Source organism: Lepisma saccharinum, chromosome 6, assembly GCF_977018435.1.
Source record: "Lepisma saccharinum chromosome 6, izLepSacc3.1, whole genome shotgun sequence".
In the NCBI taxonomy this organism is placed as follows: domain Eukaryota; kingdom Metazoa; phylum Arthropoda; class Insecta; order Zygentoma; family Lepismatidae; genus Lepisma; species Lepisma saccharinum.
The window spans coordinates 52,784,865-52,803,993 of NC_139234.1; the positions used below are offsets into that span (position 1 = coordinate 52,784,865).

At 40.0% G+C, this 19,129-nt stretch overlaps 1 protein-coding gene across 6 annotated transcripts in view; it reads right to left on the reverse strand.

Annotated features, from left to right (window-relative positions):
* Positions 1–19,129, reverse strand: part of LOC145988748 (uncharacterized) — a 288,359-nt gene that overhangs the window by 224,085 nt on the left and 45,145 nt on the right. For 2 of the 6 annotated variants that reach the window (XM_083123904.1, XM_083123897.1), the window contains exon 1: positions 8,835–8,856. The exons of the other annotated variants lie outside the window; for them this stretch is intronic. In XM_083123904.1, the coding sequence (XP_082980030.1) occupies positions 8,835–8,838 (4 nt within the window). In that variant the 5' untranslated portion in view covers positions 8,839–8,856. Of the gene's footprint in view, positions 1–8,834; positions 8,857–19,129 lie in introns of those variants that run through there. 6 annotated transcript variants of the gene reach the window in all.

Here is a 19,129-nt window from a genome sequence, read left to right on the forward strand (position 1 = left end):
GGTTCCCTTGCCCTATCTGATAGAAATATGACAATTATTATTTTTTAAAAAAGCTTCGTTCCCGGAAATAACAATATTATGGATTCATGCTACTTGTGCATCATGAAACTAGATTATCATAACATTGTGCAATGTCCAGGGCCAGAGTGCAAACTTCGGTACTGAAGATCGTGCCTTGTTTTCTAGGATGTAAAGGTTATTCGCTTGCTTCTTGACTCAGCTTTATTATGACTTTCTTTATTAATGTCGCAGAAGCACGATCATCTTTGATGTGCTAAGTATTTGAAGTTCGCTTGCTGCTAATAGAAATTTACCTGCATCACTGACCCTTAGGTATCGCCTAATAACGATATATTATCCACAAAGTGAAAATTACCCACTTTTTTGTCCGGATTTTATGTGTGCCCTTACAGGATCCCCCCCTTCACACACACAGATTATTGGGTGTATAACTTCAATGCATGTTCGTTATTCATGAATGTACAGCCATGGAAATTTCTGGGTTGTAACGATTCCATTGAAATATACTGGGAATGTTACAGCCTTGAAACCTTTGTATACTAATACAAAATTTCCTTTCAAGTCAAACAGTACATGATTTAATTTAAACAAATGCTGTACAAGAAAGGTTGTTTCGAGTACACTTTTTACTCAATGAACTAATTGGGAGAGGACCTACAGTTTTAAAGTGGGATGCGGAACACTTTGCAGCTACTGTAAATCGAACCAGAGATTCCTTGATTACAAGACAGTGTTGGCCAATTGGATAAGCCATGAACTGCGGTCCGCTATGATTATTTTATGTACAGTCACCGGCAAAAAAATGGGACAGCCTTAAATTCTCGCTTCCCTGCTTTGTGTTTACATGTGGCCGAATTTCAATAGCAAGTTCGGCCACCGCCCTAGAGTTAGCCAACAAGCACAACGCATTGCAAGGGAGCGAGTATTCAGGATTTTTGTTTTGAGGTAATATGGACTCTGTGACAAGCCAATCAAGCAGTTCCCAGCCCTACATATAAGAGTTTTATGAGCAATATGATACGGAGATGTTAATATGAAGTCTTAAAGATAACGAAATCCGAACAACTGAAGATAGGCCAATCGGAACTGTTTAATGTAGCGAAGAGTGACGGTGCCAGAGTGAGTGGAGAGTTGGGATATTTTCTGACGGATGGAATCACATTTGATATACACCTAAATACCATACAAAGATGAATATTTGAACTAACAGGGTCTTTAAAAAAAATTCTTGTTTGTTGGGGGGCGTAACTCCATCCGAATCAATAATAAGTGCCGTTGTCGTCAAAAACCGGGACTTAATGATTATAAGAAGACAGTGAAGGTAGATAGGTGACAGTACGAGATCGACGAGTTTAACATTTGTCAAAAGATAACCTTCCTCAATATACAATTATGTAAGACGATGTAAATAACTGGTAATGTGCACGTAAGCAAAAATATTATTACAGGTAGACACGTCAGCATCATTATAACTACTTCTCGCCAACGAGTCTGCTGCACCAATTTGTTTGATCATGCTACTTTTCTGCGAGCAAACTCTCGGGTGAAGTTCTACATATTTTATTCGCGCAGGATGTTCGTTCTCTCATGCCTGCTAAGAATGTGCCCTTGGCTAATTAGCCAAGAGGGAGCGTACAGTACAACACGACACAGCTGTTCGAAGCAATGACTCAGCATGACGTCAAAACTGGGGCGTGGCTCTTCCTTTAGAACCAGCAGTTTCTTTTTTCCGTTCAAAGAGACAAGTTCTTACGAATTAAAAATTTAAAGCGCCCACATATATAAGCTCATAGTATACTCTAACCTAATGCAGACCATTTTCTTAGCTAAATCAATAAATAGCCCGGTGCTAAGGTTGTATTCAATTTGCATGACTGCACCATGACTCACAAGCACGCCAATTTGATTAGCGCAGACACAAGAATAAAACAAGACGTGCCCACAGCCACTACAGCATTAGCAGCATTTCAAACAAGGCTACGTTGGTGTCCAGAGAGGTCGAAAGAATTGTAGTTTCTGTTAATGTCGTTTCGTCGGCAATTATTCACACATTGGCAGAGTTCAGGATATTATATCGGCAGACTATTTATAGAAATTCCCGGACTTGCACAACATCTCAGGCCATTTTTGCGAAACAACTCTACTTGTTCGATTTCTTTTTTTCAATTCCTACCTGCCTCTAACTGTGTGCCAAGTTAAAAGTTGGGGGTGGGCGGACTCATCTCTTAGCATTAAGGAAGTTTCCGGTCTCTTCACGAGTGGCAAATGCCCATCTCGTTTTTGGTCTCGTCTCGCTTTCCACACCCCAGTCTCGTTCTTTCTACTTCGTTTGCTTCTTTCAGTTTCAAGTCCACTTTATACACAGATACCCTAACCGGGACTGGACTTTGAGTTTATGGTATATCCGAACCACTATGTGCCTCCACCGCGTATTCGACCCGGGATCCCTTGAATAGAAGGCGACATTACAGCTACGCCATCGGGGGCCCTCTTTCTACTTCGTGTCGCTACGTTTGGCTAATCGCGACGATCAGGATGAATTATGATGAGGTGAAAAGGCCCATGACCGGACCAGAACTCGAGTGAAATTTTGAGCCGACCTCTCAACGCCTGTTGTTTTGTTTATTAAAAGGGTTGGGGGCGTGTTTGCACATAATGCTATTATCCGTATCTAAAACCACAAGCCACGTTTTAAACAGTTGCATAATATCGGTAAGAAATAAAACAGCAGGCCGCAAAAACCTACACTAAAACACGAGAGCAAACTGGGGACTCCCCAATGTCGTAGGGACAGAGTCGTCGCCTTGTAAACAAGGAATCCAGGGTTCGATAGCCGGTGGAGGCACATTGCACACACAGTGCTACGTATCCTACTTTAAACTGTAGGTCCAGTTCCGATTAGCCTATCTGTGCATAAAGTGTACTTCATTCAGACAAACGAAAACAGCCTAAAAGAGGTAAAAACTGCAGGCTAGGAAACCAATACAGGCAACCGTTCCTCAAAGTGCTCAGACACAAAGTCGTCTAGTCTCGTCTCGAAACGTGATCAGTTGCCGGTTTTACTTTGCAATTTCAACAACAAATACGTCCAACCTGTCTACAACAAATCACAGCCCAATGGTAAACTAATTAAAATTTAGGCGCAATTTTCATGTAACTGACTATCTAGCCTACAAAAGCCTCGAACAAGACAAGACTCTCGGAGAGTGTCGACGTGTGGCTTCCACGTCTTGGAGACCTCGTTTTTGCCTCGATTTCACAAGGTGCAGAAAGACGTTGCACTTCAACAGAAAATCTTAGACTGGTGAAATTTTATACAAATTTAGGAATGATACAGACTCCTACTGTCGGTGTGACGTCTCGATCAATTGGTTGATATGGTTTATTTTATTTCGCTTTTCTTTCACTTTTGGCTAATCGAGAATATGAGGATGGCACTGCTGAAGGGACACTCGCAAATACTTCCCATACACATGGTAGGGCATCTGAATGCCACGCGAAGACCTGGGTTCGATTCCAGGGGTGGGCGATCTAAGGTAGGAATTTTTTAGGTATTGTCCCTGCATAAAGCGGCTTTGAGGTTCAACCAAACTCAAATAAATGGGTATCTGGGAACAACACTGGGGGAGGGGTGAGGGAAAGGCGGTCGGAGCGTGGTGTTGATCACAATAATGGCCGAGAGCCAGAATGTGTGGGGTCCTACCTTCACTTCCCGCCTACATGTGCCCTCATGGCAAGGTGCAATGTGCACGGGGAACTTTACCTTACATTAATATAGTTAGTGTATGTGTGTGTTTTACTAGAAAAAGTGTTCATCACAACTGTCTTCATTCATTCTTCTCTTACAGCTTAGGAATTGTTTACTGATGCTGGTGCCCACGGCTTTACCGACGTTTTGTTTCAATTATTTGACCTGGCGTTGAATAAACATGCTAATAAACAATTTATCTATCAATCCCACTCTACCATCCCTGTACAAATTCATCCATTAACATTCGGTAACCGAGTATTATATTTCAGGTACTTCTCTGCGTTTTCCCACCAAACAAACAACAGGCTTCAGGGAAGAATGTTTTCCGTCATACACCGTTAGAAAGCACATGGACTTTATAATTCTCAATCCTGACGAGACCTTCCCTCTAGTTGAAGAATTGATTCAAACTTAAAGAGACGTTAACATGCCTCTGCTGAGCCACACTGGAGAGCATGCGTAACTGATTTGATACGTAGCCGTGTAGAACGATTCGATTGCCAGAGAACAATGCAATGTGACAGCTTGCGATATAATGACACGAATATTTGATTCGTCTCAATGTTATAATTGTAAAAATGCCTACGCTCTGCAATATTCACTACTGCGATATAAAGAAAATCAATATTAAGATTCGTTCTCAGATAATGTATATATATATCTCGTCAATGAAGGATCCAAGGTCGAGATTGGTCTGTGTTTCTTTGTGGGCGTCCCTTCAATTTCATCTCATGATTCATCAACGTGGCGGGAGTGGCCATGACTCCAGAGGTCACGCGTTCTAATGCCTTCCTGGGCATCGGTGTGCACTGTTTGATTTTGAGTTCTAAATCTACTTTTATGCACAGATAGGCTAATTGGGACTGAACCTACCGCTTTAAAGTGCGATCCGAACCACTATGTGCCTCCACCGAGAATCGAACCCGGGACCCTTTGATTACAAGGCGACAACGCTACCACTACGCCATCGAGAAGCCATGGGTGTTCTTTGCGAGTGTTCCTTCATCAATTTCATAATATCACTCATTCACTCATCAGCCAAAAGTGGCAGAAAAGAGAAGTAAAATAAACCAAATGAATCACGCTCATAGTCGCGATTGGCCTAAGGGGCACTTTTTGTATTTGAGTTCAGATCGCATTTCTTCTACGTTCACCTAATCGTGCCGCTAAGAATGAATGGTGATTAGTGAACAGGATGTAGGAACAAAAATACCCCCTTCCCCTTTAACACATACATGGACAGGAGAATGAACACACTCCACAGAGATTGCCGTTTGGACCTTCAGGCACCAGAGCCTCGTTGGCCTGCAAGAATGCATTTTCAAGGGCTGTACTACGTGGAAGAGAAGTTAACACTAGATGCCTTCCGAGGTCAGTCCAGCGCTACGACGCTACGGGTCGCGTGTTCGAACCCCGGCCTGGGCATTCTTTGAGTGTGTCATTTTATGAATGTCATCATATTATCACACAGCCTTATCCTCGCGAGTCAATACTGGCAGACAGGCGAAGTAAAATAAAGCAAATCAATCAATCAACCGAAATCACTCCTTACACACCAGAAAAGCGACGTAAAATAGGAAAACTACACACAAATCAATTATAATGTTAATTCGAAAGGAGGCAACATTCACGAGCAAGCAAATATCTTCGAGATTCTGCAGATACTCATTGATTGAATACTGATGAACATAATTCATGGTGAAGTTCAACTGGTACTAAACTGTCGTTCAAAGAAGCACTAAGCAGCGTCAAGCTCGCATAAGTAAAACAAATTAAGCAACACGTCCAGTACCGAGCCTACCTTTCACTACAGAAAGCGGCAAGTCCACCGTGTTGAGACGTCTGCAGCACCACATATTCCTCCGCTCAGCCGTCCCCGTCTCTCAGACATGAACTCCCGACCGCACTGGGTCATGGGACTTCCCTAGGTCGCATTCCGGCGGCGCGTGTCTCCCACCTAGACGGCATCGTACAAAGCCTGTCCGACCTGGACTCCCCCGATAAGACATTCAAAAGGCGACGACGCAGAGCGGGATCCGACGAAACTAAAAAGTCGATAACGAGAGCCACTAGTCGTGGCGTGGGTACTATGAAGCACCCGAAATATCCCGTGCTGCCCCGGACGCGGCAAAACCCGGAAAGGCCGATTCGTGACTCGGACAATGATGCCTGCGACCACTCACGCAGACACGTAGGGGTTATAATAGCAGCAAGCGACACACACAAAACCGAAAACCATATTCCACTCGAGAACTCCCCGCCTTCAAAATTAGTCCCCCAAATAAAATTCTGGAACTTTTAAAACACTGAAAAAAAGCATAACTAATAAAGTTTTGTCAGTTTCAAGTCTACTAATCGAGACTTTACCCATAGTTTAAAGGACGAATTCGAATCGTTCTTTCCTTTCTTTTTACCTGATACCCATCACAGAGGAGAATGACAAAGCATGTATTAAAATTTATGTGTTTCAAAACGTACATAAGTAGTAACGAAAACAGAATAGAGCACGTAAATAGTGAAATATAATCATTATTAAAGCAAGTGTGCTGTTGTTGATTTATTTATTACGACTTTGATTACATGATACATCAGAGATTACATCTTCTGTGCGGACGTTACTAAAGTACTAAAAAAAAACTAAAAAAAAACAAAAAAAAACAAGAACGTGAACTCAATTTTAATGCTTGTGTAAAAAACACTCACTCAAAGTGTGCATTTATATGCACTACAAGTTTGTTAAAGTGGCCTACATACACGGACATGAATTTGCATCTTCAAAAGAACTTGAATTTTCATTAAGGGAAATTCAACAGTTGTATAAAATATGCATGACTATTGTGGGACAAGACAAGATATCATCGGATAAGTACCACTTGCGTTGCAAGAACAATCTAAAATGATTTGAAAAGAATGGACCAATTTGAGAAGACTTTATTTAGCAGTATGGTTTTAGAGAGAATGTAGTTCACTCGTACAACTACAGCGATTCGACAGCTCGGGCGTGTAGAAAGAATAGCAAAGGATTGAGGATGCCTGATGATTTTTAAGAGAGAAGCTACATCAAAAAAGGAAACCAATACTTAGATGGGTGAATGGAAAATGATATTGAGGTTAATGAAGATCAGCGGTGGAGAAAGGAGATTAAAAATAGGGACAATTACAGGGCAATTGTAGAGATGGTCTAGGCTCACAAAGAACCGTAAAGCAAAGCAGAGATTCAGACAAATTAGCTTGCATTGATGCAGTTTCTATGTGCAAGAAAGAAGAGAGACTGGCAACATTCATTACACCACCTCTTTCCAGATTGTCACATGCACCTCTGGTACATCCTTCCTTTCAGTTTTAATCAAGCGACTTGTCAATGCTAAGTTCGCAAAGGAGGTCGATTGCTGCAAGAAATAAATAAAGATGCTGGAGCCAAGATGAAATGAAATTCAGAACAAGCTCTGGGACAGAAAACAAATTTCTCGACTGGTTTATCTTGCAACCTGTCTTTCCTCGACTTCTCTCCCGTATTTGTCGAAGAAGGGAAGAGAGCATTTGGGAACTCGCAAGACAGTTACAGCTCCCCAAAGCCCACATTTCCCCCTCTTTTTTGGTTCAGACATCGATTGCAAGCCCGTGACCAAGAACGTGAGCCGAAGATTACTAGCCAAGTCGTGGGAAATTCCTCGACCGCATATGCAGCAACAATCCACATTATGCAATGGGGTTGAAGAATTCACACAATACAGCAGCACCTACCCATTTGCTAACGGGTGTTCTCTACAGCTACGGTCACCAGTTGACTTTTGTTTGACTCCTTTGTGAATGCATCGACTTCTAGAACAGGGATTTATAGAAATTTGTTTAAAAAATGCACAAAGAATATACTCTGCTTTACATATCTCGTGAAATCCTGGACTGTGCTGTTAAATCAAAGTAACAAGTTTTCTACATATAAGTTCAGCAATGAAATCTCTGTATCATGATTTTCTGTATCTCACAAAAGAACACATCCACAGTGAATGAAAGAAAAAGTGCTAGCTGTCCAAAGCATAAACGCATAGGTGAGAATGGTTATGAACATTTAGTTTCAGATCCATTAAGTGAATTTTCGGTAATGGAGATCACTATTCTCAGGAAAAATCCACCTAGTCTTCTAATTCATATCCTGTGATAACAAATCTTGCACAATATTGTTTTCAATGTACCTTATCCCTGCTACGAATCCTTGAGCTGTCTTACAGCAAGTAGAGCCGAGACATTGCACTATCCCACTTCTTGTTTCCTATTACAAAATAATGATGAAACCTGCTAATTCACGACCTACGATTCAATACAATCTTGCCAGAATCCTGGACGTGGAACGCAGAAAACTTCATTAGTCAACGTAATACTGAATTAATTCCAGCCACACATATTCAAGAGTAGGGCTAGTACAGCCGAAATCTTCATTCAAAATATCATGGTAGTGTTTCAAAACACAATTTTACAACAACCAAACCCATGAGTATCCCAACACACATCAGCACTGAGTACTGAGGAAAAATGAGCTCAAAATTTGAAACAAAGCATAATTACTAAAGTTGCAGCCTGGCGAAGTATTCCCCATGTTAGGTCTGAATGTTGACATTAAGCGGAAATTGCGATTGTACCGAGCTTGCGTAGCGTGAATAATTCGAAACTTCCGTTCTTTACATGGACAGAGACATAATAATAATACAATGTTCGGGAAATGCCTCTGGTTTCCACACGATGAGAGGGTCACTATAAAGCAATATCTCAGTAGTATTTTCTCTGCCTGCGTGTGGCAGTTGTTCACAACAAACATTATGCTCAATAATCCGCAATGTATCGGATTACTTGAACAACTGACAAACCATATCTTGAGATAATTGTTTTTACTGGCTTCGTTCACGGGTGATGTGGAAAGCTGCCACGCAAAATTGCGATATATTAATACCCTGATCAATAATCGCGCAACTTGAGTGAGAAGATAAAGCAGTAGCTATGCTGAAAAAAAAATCTACATTCAATTGATCTACTGGCTTGGGAAATAAGGAAAACGAACTCAACTCACCCATAGCTGAAAATACTTCATAAACCCTGAACTGTTACTTCCTCAAACTGCACACTATCTACATACCTGCAATGTAAATAAAAGGAGTGTAAGTATACAAAGAATCATCAGTTGTCTGCATAAAAACAAATACTCTCATACTGCCAATTCTGAAGTTTCAACACTAAAAATGAGTTCAATAGAATCATTCTAAACCATTAAAGTGATCTAATGAAGCAATGACTTGCGATTTGCCAACTTTACGTATGCCAGGCTGTTCTAAGATGCTGAAGCCGGGAATGTAAGAATTTTAAAATATAGCTCTAACAAGCTCAACAAAAGCCCTATAACCCCTTAAGAAATGTGCAGGCACGGTGCTGGTAAAACGAATGTAAAAAAAAAGGCTGTCCTTACTTTATAATATACATAATAAATGTTCATATTTACAATATCTATGTTCCAATAACTCATACTTGCAAACATGATTACAGAAGGTTGTTCGGGATCTCTGGTGACGATTTTGAAAGCCGCTGGTGGCGCTGTTATGAACGTCAGTCCCTCCAAACGGAGCATGCTGAATCATGTCAGTACCGAGAACGCGTGTGCAGAGTGTTGTGCCATTTACCTACAACGATGCCGAAGAAAATTGAACCATACTGGGAGGGCTACATAACAGCCCTTTCCGATGCTAAATATAGCTATTCGGCAATCAAAGGAATGTGCAAGAAGCGTGGTTTTGTGATATCGAAGAACGGGATCGGTGCGGTATTGAACAAAAAAGGCAAAGGCCGACTGGGCCTAATTCCACAGTGGAAGAAACAGGCAAATCCACGGGCAGCTACGAGTCGTACACCGGACATAGTGAGAAAAGTGAAGGCCCTTGTGTCAGGTGGTAACCCTGCCCCCCAAAGGAGTATCGCACGGAAGTTGGGAATGTCTGTGTCAACAGTGAATACCATAATCAAGAAGGATCTGCAACTAGAAATGCGGCATAAGCGGCGAGTTCACAATCTGTTGCCTCGTCATATTGCGGAACGTCGCACGAACGCTAGAAAGCTCTATGAGACCTATCTTGCAGGGGAGAGATGGAAAAATGTGGTGACATTAGACGAAGCATATGTCTACCATAGTGACTGTCACAAACCCCGCGCGATTTACTACCGCCCTCGCGACAAAAACAATTATCAAACATTGTATCGAGAATGCCAGGAAAGTTTTCCACGGGGTTTCATGATCATCGCTGGATACTGCTATAATGGCAAGCTAGCAATTCGCCGTGTAGCTAATAATGTGAAGGTGAACTCCACGTACTATCAGTATGAGGTTTTAACACCCATTTATAACATAGATATCCCGGCACTGTTTGGGGGGGGGGGGGGGGCAAAAACCAGGTCTGGGTGCACCAAGATACAGCATCAGCCATACCTTCCGTTCGACTCGTCTGTTCTTACAGCGAATGGAGGTGGAAACTGGCATCCGTGCAATTCCTTACAGCGACATTCTGGTCAAGGCACCAGATGGGTCACCCATGGACTTCTGTGCATTTGGACTCCTAAAACGGGCCTTAGGAAAGAGACGTCCACGCACTCTAAATGGACTCTGGAAAGCCTGTCAGGAGGAGTGGGAAAAGTTGGACATGATAACTCTACGGAAAAGTCTGTTTCAATGCAAATTACGTTGTCGGGCTATAGCGCGGAATGCTGGTTTTCCAATTGAGCATGATCGTTGGTGGCGACATGGGTTTTCATGAACTTATCACCCTTCCAACATTGTCCTCAGAGATCCCGAACGACCTTCTGTATTAAGTTGTGTCTTACTGTTCAAACCTGACATTTCTCCTGTGGTGATAGGAAGATGTGTCTACCATACAATTAATCTGAGAGATATAGCATTCAAGGAAAACTAGAGGAAGTTCTCCATTAAAAAGGAAAATAAACTTTATTACTAGAATGCATGCACAACTAGTTCAACATGGCGATATAGACAATCTTTAAAGGCATTGAATGCAATATATAACCCCCCCCCCACACACACACACACATATATATATATATATATTTATATATATATATATATATATATATTAGTTATGTAACAGCATTCTTTCACAAATTAATAACGAGGCCAGCCCAGCATAAGAGTTGTGAGAATCTTCTCAAGGAACTTCACCAGTCCACAGCTAAATGCAAATGGCTACCAGGATATTACAAGGTCATATGCAAAGCAGAACAACTGGATAACACAAGCAAACGTCATGCTACAGCACACTCGCGGAAGAGTATCCCTAACAAGACTGAAAAATCTTATTTATGTTTTCCCTTCTGGAAGAATGAAAGAAATGACCCGTTTCCTGGCCTCTCAGAAATCGCACATACGTTGAATGAAATCCTTCCACAAATGTACAACCGTTCTCTAACACCTATAAAAGGAGTACGAGGAGTGGTAAATAACTTTTTCCAGGGATGTCTATAGTTAAAATGTGAAATCGGAAATGTGAATTGCATAACAACGTTTTTGTTGCATCCCTCTGAGAACTTTAAAATGCAGATTGACTAAAAATCGTGATATTACCTTACAATCATTGGACAAATACTTAAAACGATCGTCTTCATTAATAGTAACTATACAAGATTTATCAAGAAATTAACCCAAACACCTAACTTTTGAAAGTCATTGATATGGTGATATATATCACCGGGAACGTCACTTTTGGCACTTTTTGAGCAGTATCATTTCATCAAAACAGTGTAATTCTGTAATAAATGTATTACTATGACAGTTGAATATAATGTTTTAAAAGGAATGTATTGTAAAGTTTTTTTTTTAAAGGAATGAATTTAAAGTTCTCGCGGTTAGTTGTAATTATATGAACCCAAATTTTCAGATATGGTACACATTCTGTGCACCCATTTTAATTTTCTTTGATTTTATTTTTGTTACTTAGAGTAGCTTTTCTGCCACTTTTGGCTAATCGCGACGTTGAGGATGAGTGATATGATGAAGGGACATTCACAAACATTATCCATGCTAAGGCCGGGACCCCAGGCGTCGTAGCGCCCTAGCCACTCCCCCACGGAGGACGGCGCAGTCCCTTTGTAAAATATGTTATGTGACTGCCCTGTAACTTTAAAAATAATAATAATAATAATATAAAAAATAGAACTTAATGATTAGACGAAGCTATGTGAAACTATGGGGAGGATGAACAACACTCTCCCGCAGAAAAATTTTCAATCTTAAATAACGGTTACAATCATGGATTTATTTTTTGAAAAATAAATATTGCAAATTAATTATTGTTTTGCTCTGAATTTACGAATGAAATATCTGTCTGGGGGCACATAAAATGGGTTTAAGACAGTGAAAAATGTCCGTCTCGCATTTCCATACACACACAGTACTATTACTTTTCACTTGAATTTGAAAATAAGGAAAGGACATTGACCGCTAATCATCACCAAGCAAGGTCTGTTCTAACACTTCCATATTCTCAAGAGTAAATATCACGCAAGTATCGCAAAACACACCAAAGTCTGATTATATTCGGAACCGCATCGTAATCAGTATACAGAGCATCTTACCACTAGTCAATTCTCTATGCAGAGAAGTAACAAGAAAACTAGTTAAATTTAGATTATAGCGCTACCGTAGATGCCATTCCCATTTTTAATATATACGCTTCGTTTGCTCGATTTAAGTTCATTTCCGGAAAACAACCGCATTCCTCGCAGCCACTTCCGTCGTCTGTTGAATGGCCTGCAATCAGCTCGTGAGGTGTGGCCAGTGCCTACACACTGGAACCAATTACGACAAAGAAATTAGATTTCATTCAACACTTCAAGGAGTTGGTCGAAAGAACACGCTCACCAGCTGTTTTACCAAGATAATACGTGAACAAGTCTGCGATACAATTTTATGAGGAAATAAAAAAAAAAGTGTTTCTAATTATTTGCAAATTTGGTACAGGATATCACATTTTTTCTCTGAGTCTATGATTAACCATTTTAATCTGACTGAAATAAATTAAAATAAATTTATAACGATCTGTTGGGTTGTCAATTTTCTTTCTTACTAGCTACGTTCATCACGAAATATTTAAATGATCGATTGAACCTGTTGAACCAGACAAGTAGTTCCTCACATTGACCAATAAAGCGGCAACTTGTGGATTTCAACCATTTTCTTTTTGACAAAGATTAACCCCAAATCCAAGATAACTAAGACAGCCTACGGATTAAAATAATATTCGAACCATTGAAATATCCTACCAGGATTCAAACCCAGAAGTCCTTAATTACAACTCTATATCGTTAAGAAAAGCCCAGTTAAAGCGTCGGAATATTATTACAAAGCAACCGCATGGCACGATTCATTTAGACAAAAAAAAAAGTTTTTAAATGGCAAGAGCAACTAAGGAAGGCAGAAGGAAGAAAATGCATCTAGGCAGGCCGTTTTGGCGCCCCCTCTTTCAACCTTCCATTACTTTAAATATTTAAGAATCATGATGAATATTTAAAAAATTTAAAAAAAATTAAAATACCACTACCACTGTCTTTATTGTAAAATATGAATTAATGTCCTTTGAAATTCCAGTGGATGGCCCTTTCCAGATTTCGGCTCCTTGGGCGCTGCCCCAGTCCCTGCGACTCGCTTGAGACCAACTAATTTTATCGGGACAGATAAATATCGAAGGCTTATAGCCCACACCCATTCTTTCCTGAACTTTCTGGACAATTAAACTAACTACTAGTACGATCTGCAGTTTGAAATGGAGGTTTATTGAACACGTAACAACGAAGTAACAGAACCATGTTTACTTTTTTGTTGGAGATACAAAGGCTACAAGCTGTGTAGAGAGAGACATTAAGGAAGGCATTCAAATATCAACTTCAATTCCACGTATCACTAGAAAGTAAATGCATCAGCTGAAACAAAACAAAAAATATGGATGAAGTCGGTAGCTCAGACCAAATGTTTAAGTGCATTATCGAGGAAGATGCGGGAAGGTGTATCAAAAATAGCATCAACTGAAGCATTAAAGAACGACTCGACACAGACTTATTGGATCATATGCTCTTTGGTGTTACCTTTACAAATGATATACCAAAACTGTCAACCTGATTCTTGGCAAAGGCAAAAAAAAAACACATTAGTGCATCAATCTACCATTTGGTGCGTCAAATAGGTTTGATGAATTTAGTTTTCTGTGTTTAACTGAAGTTTGGAAATTACTACATCTTCCATGTTCCACTGTGTCTTGTGCTTATTCCTTAATCAACATCTCCTCACCATTCACCTTCATCACGATTAGCCAAGGGTGCTGAAATGCAAATAAAAAACAAACAAAAACTACGAAATACATTCCACGCCTATTTCATCACTATCGAAAAAAATAAGCATCACAGAAGAAACACTCACTCAATTGATGCCTGACAATTGTTACTAAATATACGCCGTGCATTGGCCATTGAGTGGAAAATAAATATGGTAACGTGAGCATGTGCTTTTTGTGTTTCCAGCATCCAGAAATAGGGTACGGAAAAATACCACTTAGCATCGTCTCTGAAGCGGCTAGACGGAACCCAGAGGAACTTCCGTCGACTTTCCAATGCGTGCGTCTATTCTGGTACTGGATGACGCGAAGTGAAAAAATAATGAGCTCTTTTTGGCACAATGTTAGCATGCGCCACACAACCCCGAAACTCACTCCGCTTATTCACATTCTTTTGATTCTTCTCCGCTCAGATGCAGAAGCCAACATAGCATCCTTCCTGAATAGGTCTCTCGAAAATGCGGCTCACTCTTGAAACATTCCCGCTGCACAGCACGGATCTGTGACCAACTTTCCGACGACGAAGCTACTTACGCATAGCTGTGTCACACCAACGGAAAATAAGCTCAGTATGAGTCAACCAACAAGCATCGGTTCACAGATTAACTGGATAATTTTAAGCAATATTCTACAAAATTTCAAAACCAGAAACAACAGAAAGAGAGTACTAAAAACTGTCATTAATTCAAGAAAATTCTTACACTTAACGTTCTTTTCAAACTTTGAAATAAATTACAATAGCGATACGATTTAGCAAAAAAGAGTAACGTTCGTGCTGAAAACTAGCTCATAGAAGCCGTAATGAATATCGAGAGGCAAGTACTAAATTTGCCAATAATTTGATTGATTTAGTTTATTTCACGTCGCTTCTGTTACTATTGACTAATCGCGATGATAGAGGATGGACGGTGATGATTTATTTGGTTTATTTTACTTCGCTTTTCGGCCACTTTTGGCTAATCGTAATAATAATAATAATCCGTGGCTCGACAGACCTGGAAGGGCCTTGGCCTATCTCCCGACCACAATCCTACCTGGAGGTGTGGAGTTCTTCAACGGGTAATGGGGTGACGTGGGGTCAGCACGTCGAACCCTCAGCCGTTACAGATTTCCGAGACGGGATTACGCTACTCACTCGTAGCTCCCCAATGTCCTCACGATGGAGGGTTGCCACCGGTCCTACACACAGGCCGAAACCCCAGAGACTGAACCCAGGCGGACTCGAACCAATGCCGTCCCACAGTCGGAGTCCAAAGCACAGCGCCTTAGATCGCACGGCCACGGAGGAGGATGAGTGATGATATGATGAAACTGATGGAGGGGGCACTCACAAACAACACCCATGCTCAATCCAGATTTCGAACCCGGACCCCTGGTGCCGTAGGGCGCAGTGCTCACCACCCCACGGAGGTCGGCGAATGGTGATGAGATGGGGACGCCTCAACACGAGTCCCACAGAGGATGATTATACTGGCCGTGAGTGCAGGCGCCAGAGCCTCGTTAGTCTTCAAAATGCAACTCTGGGTGTACTATGCGGAAGAGTGTTTGACATTTGGGTGTCCCAAAAAAGGGTATCTTACACCCTGTCAGTAATTCACATGTACCCAAAGTTTCCCGTCAAAAACATGAAAATTCCAAAGCAATTACGAACTTGACATATTTCTTGGGGGAAAAAATATACTGACAGCTAAAAATGAACAAAGTACAAAACGTTTTGACACTTCCGTGATACGAACTTGTATTTGGTTTTTCTATATTTTATGTCGATTTTGTGCCATAATTGGTATTTACATGAAATTGATGGAAGGACACTCACAAAGGAACATCTACGGCCGGCCTGGACTGAAACCAGTTGTCCCAGAAGTATTAGAAGTGCTCTCCAAAATCCGGGCCTAATGTGAAAAACCCAGTGGTTGAATCAGTGTGTATGAACAGACTATTGATTGGGCAATCGGGCCGGTCAAAAACGTCTACGTATTAAGATTCCGAAGAACAGGGCAATGTCTCAGAACGTTCGTCATCGGTGAGTCCCATTTACATACGTTAATGGCACTACTCCAAGTAAATAAAACATTTAAGCCAACCCATTAACAGAGACCTGCTATAATCCTTCTTCTGACTGGTCGGTTACGCAACCTACACGTTTGTACGACAAAACATGGACAAACAAGTCTATTCTATTGGTTATGAAACGTTGCTGGAGGATGGGGTTCAAGAAAATAAAATTGTCTTTGTTGTACGCTCGGAAATACCAGATGAAAGGTTTTCATATAGTATGCAAAATATTCTACCCTGTATACAATTAGACGAACTTGGTCAGCGCTCATTTTCTGCAGCATGTGATCGAATTTCAAGGGAAAAGTCCATGCTGGACGAGGTTTCTTTGCGGTCGCATTCTTATGCAAGATATTATGTAACAGATGTTAACATGTAATAAACAAACATACCCTATACACCATTAGGACAGTTTACATTTAAGTGCAAGTTACAGAAATGCAAGTCGGAAGATGGAATTCTAGGTGTGATATGTCGAAATAATGTTACAAATAATGCAAAATAGTGTTGGAAAATAGTACCACAATTCTATATTATGCAGCATTAGATAAACGAAAAGACCATCTACAACGGATTTCGAATAGACAAGCCTAACACATTTAAATGTTCAGTTCAGAATCTTCGAATGTAAGAAAATTGTAATAGGTAGACCTCGGATTTTTAGGTTCTAAAACGTGTGCTTTTAGGTTCCTAAAATAGGCTCGAAAAACCCTAAAATAGGTTCTAAAATCCTGAAATAGGTACTAGAAATCTTAAGTTAGGCTCGAAAAATCCTGAAGGAGGTTAAAAAAACAACTTAAAATAGTTCAAAATTTCTGAATACTGCTGATTAGGTAGTCACCGGCAATGAAAATGGGACACCTATATCCTGAAATACGCACTATCTTGCATAACGTTATGTGTGTTGCCTAACCCTACGGCGATGGCATACCTTAACATTGGAAATTTATATAATTTATTAATTATATTTTATATAAATTTATATTATTTATATTAATATTAAAATCTACTCTTCGCAGTATAGTTAGGCAACAATCTGTTTTCATGTTATCCACAGTCAAACTCCGCAATTTTGTCTGTGAGAATCATCTTGTATGCTGAAAATAATATTTCAACAAAAACATAGTCAGTGGTGCAAACTTCAATGCTGAAATGTCAGTTTGCACGGCGTGAATGCCACAAAGCACGAAAGTGACGCGAAAGTGAGCATGGCTACACAGATCAGACCAGTTTGGATTGTACAGGTAACAGTGGCACCAGAAATTTTGCTTTGTGTATAGCTTTGAAAAAACACCATGAACTTGGAGGAAGGGAAATCGACAGAGAGTACGTTTGAAACACGTTCGGCACATAAACCTAAAATAAGTTCTAACAAGCAAACTAGGTTTTTCAGGCACTATGAAACTTCATCAGTTGTTGAGATTTTTAACGAAACGCTGACATAACTTATTATTTCTTGCATAACTGTAAAGGAAAAAAAATAGGTTAAAAATCTAAGATCCAAGGTCTAGTAATAGGTATTGTAACTTTTCTGACCCTTCTGGCTAACCGCAAAGATTAGAATGAATGATTACATAAAATTGATGAAGAGATCCAAAGAAATGCCCAAACTGGGGTTCCAAACCGGAACCTTCGGTGGCGAGATCAACGCCCTCTGCCTCCGAGGCGGCGATGCTACCGACGATGTACAATACACTATTAACAAACTATTTACATTTTATTTACTACTTAATGTCGTATGTTTTAATACAAGTAGTGACGTTTATCCAACTTGTTCGGATTATCAGACCTCCCCCTAAAAAAATAAAACCAAACCACAGATTCAAAATGGTTGTTTCTTTGTGACTTTTTCTCAAAGAAAGCTACACAATTGCAAGAGTACTTCCCTTACCCCACTACTTAACTCATATAGTAGTTAAACTTTGAGAAGAATTTTACGACCTAGACCTTGGTAGGGCTAGGGCTTCTAGCACTTACGACTACCCAAATAGGCATGAAAAAAGCACTAGAAATTTGGGGGGGATGTAAAATATTGTAAAAACGAAAAAACTAAAATTGGGAATGTCGATAACCTAAATTTAATATTTCTGTATCTGTATCATATATAACACTGTCAACCTAATTGTATATATTTTTGGCATCAACAAAAACAATATTATGTATTTATACAATATTTATTGATTTCCAAAACCTATTTTGCAGAAACATTATCTGTTCTAACCTTAAAATACTAGAATTATACTGTACATCAAAAATTGATTGATTCATGCTACTGAGCAGCCCTGCTTGTTCTTTAGACCATTATATTCTCTCGAAAACAATTACAATATAATTTGTCCCTCTTTTAAAACATTTTAGGGCTAATAGAAATGGGCACTAACAAACGAACTAGGCAATTAAACACAATAGTATTTACAAATAATGATTGTAGTAGCCTCAAACATGTCTTCTATGCTGAAAGCCAACGAATGGGTTCACAGAAAAAAAAATACATTAAACATTAAGGACAAGGTCCGCAATATAGTCATGAGAGAATGAATGCGCAAAATCGTCGTGCTGAATCTTCAAATGACAATACCGTGTACTATATCATTTTTGCATCACTGGACGTGTGACAATGCAATGCTTAAATAATAACAGTAAGTTCTACTTTAAATTTATAAACGTGTATACTAATGTACTTTTGAACAGAACACGGTAATTACTAATTTATTATAAGATCATAGTTAATGTATACCTGAAAATCAAGAACATATGTTAATGAAACCTTTAGAACATTATATAACGATGTCGTCTCCACGACAACACGTGTATGGTTCTCAAGCAAGTACTTATGTCTCTTTATGCTTCGCAGATCAATCTTGAATGACTCAATGTAAACGAGATCGTAAAAACTACACACTTGAATCGCGTTGCAGAGTTTATAGCG